We start from the raw sequence: 7,339 nt of genomic DNA, 5'->3' as shown, positions 1-7,339 counted from the left end.
TTATTGTATATCTTAAATAATACCTTAGAAATTGACATTATTTCAACTTTAAAATATTCTTAAATCCTCTATTAAGAATTACAAAAAATTAACAAATTCCGTCATTGGTGCATCCATATTTTTTCATAAATGAAATGAAAATTCAGTCATTGAACATAAGAATTCAATTTTTTTAACAGGCTCGCAAAATTTCTGAACTTTGTACAGTGTTTTATTAATGTAATATCTAGTAACTGCTAGAATTTCAATGCTTTGTCAATGTTTTCATGTAAGGGTTCATACAATTTTAAAGCTGAACAATATTTTTCATTCGTATAGAAGTTGAGTAATGGGCTATGGTTGGCTTTTAATTTGAATTTTTACCTTTTCGAGTTAGTTCAACTAAAATTGTCAGAGGAATTTAATTAAAGCAGAAACTTCAAGCTTTAATTACGACTTCAGTTAATCCCGTTTGCCCCATTATTAATAAGGTTATCGACAATTAAATTTCGCGAATCTCTAAAAGTTTTAATTTGAACCTCCAATCTCCAATAATATCACAGTTATTAACGATCAAAATTTGCCACTGTCTTTCATCGACCTTAGTAATCACACAAGCTTTACTTCAGCATTATTGCGAGGTTGACTACGGTACTCTGAGGTATTCTCGTACCTGTAATCGACCCGTTTTACATGATAAGACTCCAGGGTTCTCAGAGCTCTCTTGTACAGCTGACAGACTTTCCTGGCATGCGTCACGATGCCAGAAGGTATTTCAGCCATCCTCTAATTATTAAATCTCAACGCTCTCTCTTCGTTTTAATATCGTCTTCAAATCACCAACACTTATCTAACAGCATTTTCACATGATTTTCACCCTAAGACGGAAAACGTTTTACAGAATGGAGACTCGATCAATCGAATGTTCGATACTCGCGCCATCTGGCCGGCTGGAGTTTAGACTCACAAAGAATACATGCCTTTGATTTGAGCGAGGGGTAAGGCCCGTATTCACAGTCCGTGCTTAAGAATAAGACCGTCTTAAGCAAATGCTTAAGTCGCCGGTCCGAACTTATTTGGGCGAATAAGCAAATGCCAGAGATGAAAAGGGAGATTGCTCATTTCTTTGTTCGAAAGTGGACACGGCTCACTACCGCACCCTAGTGTCAATGTCCATTATTTAAGGGGAAATAGACGTAGTTTAGGAGGGATTGTGCACTACTCCCCTCCAGAAGTGGACACGCCGAAGAGAGCTGAAAATATACGTATAAGATTTGCCATGCTCGTGCCTAGGGTATTCGTCTACAAGCGCTCCATCTCGCGGCCGGCTTCGTGCATCTCCTAAAAGAAGGGGCGCGTGTCGAGTGACGCAGTACGTGCGTGTGTGCGTGCTGACTGTCAGGCAAGCGAATTCTAAATTCACTCCTCGAGGCTCGGAATCTTCGACGCTTCGAGACTCGGAGTCTTCGAGGCTCCGTGTGTTCGAAACCCAGACAATCCACTCTTTTTTTCTTTGTTGTTTATTCATCTGAAAAAATTCCAACACGTCCGTAGCATAACTGGACACATCTGAGAATTATTTCAGATTTTTTTGTTACAAAATGTAACCGTGAAAAATAAGAAGGTGCTAAACATATTTTTGTTCACATAGAAATCGTTCGGATACACTGTCCATATTTTTATGATAGATTCTTATTGCCGCAAGAATTGTTCATGAATTTTTTCAGATTTTTAGGTTTGGTGCGTCAATGCGAAAAAAATCAAAAACTATGTACGTTTCATGTTGAAGTACGTAAATGAAAGACGCGCTTCCAGCAGCGGCAACAGCGAAGGGGTGATGACACGAGGTCAGCGATTGCTACGTATTTTTTTGACGTAGGCTCCCTAACCCCCACCAACTATTGGTCCCCACCATGGTCGCGTCGTCCCCACTTTCCGGCCGTGGGATAAATTACGAGACCCCTGGTCGCACGTCGCACGTGGTTCGATGTTTTTACGTAACAACCACGATAGCTGCCGATAGTACAGGGTTAAACGGCGGGATTGAATTAAAACTTGATAATTTCCAATTAAACAAGAATAACAAAAATACAGCAGCAACAAGCAATCGTTATCTTAACTGCGTCACGATTAATTCAATAAAAGTAACTACGTTTTGACTTTTCATCCATTTTTTAACCCCTATTATTATCGGCACGTATATAAGCGCGATGCTCATTGCTCGGAAAGCTACAACTAGCGAAGCTGATGGTTCTGATCGACACGTTGTAGTCTATACCTAATCGATTTTATTATGAACAATATAATACGATCAGTTGTTAAATCGCGTCATCGACGACGAATCGTAGACAGCGTGTCGTTTAATAGAAGTTTCAGTGACAATGTGAGTTCTTCACAATTAAATGTGGATGTTTTTGGTAATTCGACGATTAATCGTGCCTCGCTTCGTTTCAGAATAATGAGAAATCAGTCGCAACCAGCCGCTCAAGGACTGATAAACCTACCAGGATTAATTTAAAGGATAGCGTAGCGTCGATTAAGGATTCCTTGGTGGTTAAGGATGTTGATGGTATACTCGTTGATTGGTATGAGAAGCGTCCTCCACCTCTACCAAAACGTTGCGACATCGCGATTATTGGAGGTGGTGCAATGGGCAGCTCAATCGCTTACTGGCTGAGGAAGAGGGTCTATTCAGAGGATTGCAAAGTGGTTGTTATCGAGAGGGACCCAATGGCAAGCAGATATTAATTAATGGCAACAAAATAATTTCAGTGTTACATTCATGATCGGGAACTGAGAAAATTCCTGATGCTAGGAAAATTCTATATCTGAGAAAGAGAGAGGGACGTATCCAAAAATTACTTAAATAGGTTCAATAGTTTTCGAGAAAAAAATTCATGAAACTTACAATCTTATGTTAGAATTGTAATTTACATAATCAATTTTATCTTCTAAAGTACTGAAATTGGAAGGTTAAGAAAATTCATGAAGGTAGAGGAACACTATCTAAAACATATCCAAGGCTCTTTTAAATTCCGTCAATCGTTTTGGAGAAATAAATTTCGAAATCTCGGAATCCCATAACATCGCGTTATTATAATGGCATTCTCATCTCAGCGATCATAGAATGAAAATTTGTACAAAAACTGAAATTACTCTTTAGCCAACCGAATCCCATTATTATAAACAGGAAATGTTATTACAATTACAATTCTGTCACAGTATTCCACCGCGTCGACGGTGCTCTCCCTGGGAGGTCTTCGGCAGCAGTTCTCCATGAAAGAGAACATTGAGATGTCATTGTTCGGCGCGGAGTTCATTCGGAACGTGAATCAGTACTTAGGGATTGACGGGCAGCCAGCTGTGGATCCGTGCTTCCACCCGTACGGTTATTTGATGCTAGCAACGGAGATGGGTGCCTCCAAGCTGATTGACAATTCGAAGCTTCAGAATTTCCTCGGCGCTAAAAACATTCTATTATCTGCTGCGAAACTGAACCAGATTTTCCCTTGGCTGGACACGGACGGCGTTGAATTAGGCTGTTTGGGTTTGGAGAAGGAGGGATGGTTCGATCCTTGGGCTTTCCTTTCCGCCTTGAAGAGGAAAGCTATGCTTTTAGGCGTCGAATATGTTACCGCCGATGCTCGGGGGTTTCTTTATAAGAAGGATGCCAATGAAGCCGAGATGCTCGATAAACTGGTGGTATGTTGTTTTTGATTTATACCCAGTCTGGTTTAAACTTCGACCCCTGGAAACCTTTAATTTTTACCGTATCTAAAACAATCTTCATCTCGAAAACTGTAGAAGCTATTTAATTGATTCTTGGATATGTTCTAGATATACAAATCCTCTAGCTTCACAATTATTTTCAACCTTCTGTTATCAATATTATTCATCTTACATTAATGTACAATGAAAAGTTTCTCGGAAATGAATTCCAGCCCTTACATTTGATTCATTCTTGAAATTCTTTTTAATTTGCAATTCTAGATGAAGACCAAGAATGGAGAGACGCACCATTTACAGTTTGCTGTAGCTATCGTAGCTGCCGGGGCGTTTAGCGCCAACGTGGCTAGGATGGCTAAGATCGGGGAGCAGGGACCTGACCTTAGGAATGTTTGCTTGCCCGTTGAACCGAGAAAGAGATACGTTTACTGTTTCCATTGCCCTGACGGGCCTGGATTGAACACTCCTTTGACTATCGATTACAGCGGTACTTATTTCAGGCAAGCTTCCCTTCGTTCGATTAAAAATTATCTGAAACAGAGTTTAATTCGCGTTTTTTCTCAGGAGAGAGGGACTAGCCAACATGTATGTCTGCGGAAGGTCGCCGGAGGAATCTGAAGAACCTTCAATCGAGGATTTGAATGTCGATTACGATTTCTTTGAAGAGAAGGTGTGGCCTATACTCGCGCGGAGGGTACCGGCATTCGAGAAATTAAAGGTGACGATCTTGGCATTTGTTTGTGAGCGATTCTCAGTGGAAGAATCTAAAAAAACTTACGGCATCTTCGGAATGTTTAAGAATCTTTCCAGAATTCTTGATATTTTGGAAGAAAGACACTTGTAAAAATCGGGTCACGTAACGAATTTTTGACATATCGCGATGGAGAGAAAAAAATACCGTAGCACTTTGATAGGAGTCGTACGAAATGCACTTGTTCTGTAATTTCTAGCTGAAGTCGTCCTGGGCGGGCTACTACGAGTACAACACGCTGGACCAGAATGGTATCATCGGCACCCATCCTTACTACGGTAATCTGTACTTCGCCACCGGTTTCAGTGGCCACGGGATTCAGCAAGCCCCGGCAGTAGGGAGGGCTATCTCAGAATTGATCATCGACGGCAGATATGTGACCATAGATTTATCGAACTTTGGGTTCGACAGGATCGTGAACCAGGCGCCGATGAAGGAAGCAAACATTGTATAAAACCGAGTAAAACTATTCGAAGGAAATTGGCGTTTAGAAATCGAATTCAATTGTAATTACTTATTTATTAAAGTCTCCTCGGGAGGGGACCACCCACTTTTTTTTCTTTCTCAATACTTTTCATATATATATTATATATATATGTAGTGCGTATTAAGCATTCTTTATGTGTACATAAATCATTAAATGCAAATGGCTTGTGTGTAAAAAGAAAGTAAAGCGAGTGAGTGATTAAATGTATATAGATTAAATAATTGTATGTATAAAAGTGAAAGTCTTAACTCATAAATCACAGAAATAAAACAACAATTCACGTTTCGACTGCGAGTCGAATTTCTATTTTTCATTTCGACATTTATAAAGCCAGCGTCTTAAAATTGGAATAACTGATTCTAATGAAGGTAATTCGCTGAAATTTATAAGAACACTTCAACAGTGTCCTATCCAATTGTCTCTTAAGTTTCATTAAGATATCTTAATCGATTTGTTAATAATAATTAGAAGCCTATGTAGTAATATTACGTCTTATTGGCTCTCATTAGAAATTCGGTTCGCAGTCCTGTTCTCAGCTAATGATCGTACGTATACTAAATAAATATTTGCCTTATTCACGATATCCGCTCATTCCTTTCTTGCCTGTTATCGGTTATTGATTCGCTGTTTAAATGGAGATTCGGTTATTAAATAATAAATGCATCTTCATACACTGGTTCGAAGCTGTTAAGTAGTTCATTCGTTTCCTTAAATACATAACGTGCGTCTGCGTGATTTTGTCACTGTCCCGTGTGCTCTGGCTTTCATTCGTTTTCTTTCAATTCCAAGCCATGTAACTAGTCGATGTCGCGTTCTAAAAATTCTATTACGTAGTCGGAGATCGGTCGCGGATAATACTCTGAAAGATGAATCTCTTTTGAAACGCATCCATCGATGACAGAGGCATGGAAAAATTACAGGGATTATATGCGATCTTCTAGAATGTTTAAGGATGATTTAATCTTCTATACGTCAGAAGAAAGGAGAATAAAAATACGGAGACATTTGTAAAAGTATATCGATCTACCAAGGGATTATCGAACTTCGTCGTTTCTGTTTAAACAAATCGTCGACTATAGTAACGTGCAAAAATTACTCAAGTTACAGAAGAATCTTTTCAGAATTTTCGACGCGCTGTAATCGGCGAAGAAAAATACAGATCGAGCTTTCGTGTACTGCAAAAGAGTATCGCCGTCGACCGATCTGATCGTAGAATAAAATTATATCACTGTATTCTCTCTCTCTCTCTCTCTCTCTCTCTCTCTCGTGAAACAGTCGATCGTTCCACTAAGAACTGTGGATACGTAATGAGAATCTTCAGAGGGAAAGAGAAGGAACAAGAGGAGGCGCGCGCTAAGGGGAGGCCGCAAGCGTTCATCGTTTAATCCTCCTTCTCAGCCTTCTCGACGTCCTGCTTCTCCGCCTCTGTGTCACCTTCGAACTTCGGTCCCGGCGCTTCCTCACCTTCCAGAACAATCTCCTCCGGGTCCGGAGCTCGCGGCAGAAAGTCTTCGTCCGGGTACATCGACTTGAAAATGTTCTTCGCCTGTCGAATGAAAAGATTAGTTACAAGAAGCTTCTCATTTTTTCTCCGACTCTAGCTGATGGAAATTAATGAAAATATTCGGAGACGTACTACCAGACAAATAGTACACTTGAGAATTTTTCCAAATCGTTGCATCCTTATTTGATATTAAAAAGAAAGAAATTCATAAACTTTTCGAATTTCAATAAGATAATGAGAAGATAGAGTACTTGGGACGCTTATTGGTAGAAATAATTGAAACGATCGCTGTACCTGGTTCACGGCGAAGTCGAAGTCAAGATCCAGATCCGGTCCTGAACACAAATGAAGATTTTTGGCCGTCGAATCGTCAAGTTTAATGTCGCTTGCTGGTAAATTCAAATAGAGAGACCACAGAACCTGAGGCTTGGGACTATCCTCCGTCTCGTCTCTCGCGGCATGTTCTCCATCCTGAAATATTTGTATATACTTATGTACAGGGTGTCCCGGAACTAGTGTTAGGCCTTCAAATGGGGTGGAGCTGAGGTGACTTCAAACAATATTTTCCTTTGCACAAAAGTTGTCCGAGGCGTGGTTGTCCTCCCCATTTGAAGGCCTAACACTAGTTCTGGGACACCCTGTATATACAGCAATTTCACGATCTCATACAACAGTATTTATAAATTTGATTCAATCGGCGAACTTCGTTAATAATGAATCGATTTAGTGCGTTCGCGGTTTAAAACAAACTTTCAACTCTCCAGTTTACCTAAGAATTTCATTTAAGGACGTTAGTCCCAAAATCCATTTTCTATAGAATGTTTTGAAATTTTGCATGAGTATTCAATAGAGCATCACAAATATATGTGTAAAATTTTAGAGAGATCTGATG

General features: G+C 39.8%; 3 protein-coding genes across 3 annotated transcripts in view; 1 reads left to right on the top strand and 2 right to left on the bottom strand.

Moving 5' to 3' along the window:
- ND-B22 (NADH dehydrogenase (ubiquinone) B22 subunit) overlaps positions 1-883 on the bottom strand; it is a 2,131-nt gene extending 1,248 nt beyond the window's left edge. The window contains exon 1 of the mRNA XM_018024020.2: positions 653-883. Coding sequence (XP_017879509.1) covers positions 653-762 — 110 coding nt within the window. The 5' untranslated portion in view covers positions 763-883. The remainder of the gene's footprint in view (positions 1-652) is intronic.
- A 1,072-nt stretch (positions 884-1,955) lies between these two features.
- On the top strand, positions 1,956-5,616 carry LOC108624684 (FAD-dependent oxidoreductase domain-containing protein 1). Its single transcript, XM_018024152.2, has 6 exons — positions 1,956-2,362; positions 2,434-2,712; positions 3,202-3,681; positions 3,970-4,205; positions 4,270-4,423; positions 4,656-5,616. Exons 1-6 carry the CDS (start codon positions 2,273-2,275, stop codon positions 4,908-4,910), a joined length of 1,494 nt encoding a protein of 497 aa, XP_017879641.1. The 5' UTR covers positions 1,956-2,272; the 3' UTR covers positions 4,911-5,616.
- The window catches only part of Rep (Rab escort protein), a 5,808-nt gene continuing 4,081 nt past the window's right edge, over positions 5,613-7,339 (bottom strand). The window contains exons 10-11 of the mRNA XM_018024151.2: positions 6,742-6,918; positions 5,613-6,489 (exon numbers count right to left, since the gene is read on the bottom strand). Coding sequence (XP_017879640.1) covers positions 6,325-6,489; positions 6,742-6,918 — 342 coding nt within the window. The 3' untranslated portion in view covers positions 5,613-6,324. The remainder of the gene's footprint in view (positions 6,490-6,741; positions 6,919-7,339) is intronic.

The sequence above is a fragment of the Ceratina calcarata genome, unplaced genomic scaffold (genome assembly GCF_001652005.2).
Source record: "Ceratina calcarata isolate Rehan_Ccalc_2016 unplaced genomic scaffold, ASM165200v1 scaffold321.2, whole genome shotgun sequence".
Taxonomy (NCBI): Eukaryota; Metazoa; Arthropoda; class Insecta; order Hymenoptera; family Apidae; genus Ceratina; species Ceratina calcarata.
The sequence above is the reverse complement of the archived record's forward strand: the minus strand, read 5'-3'. Positions and strand labels throughout refer to the sequence as shown.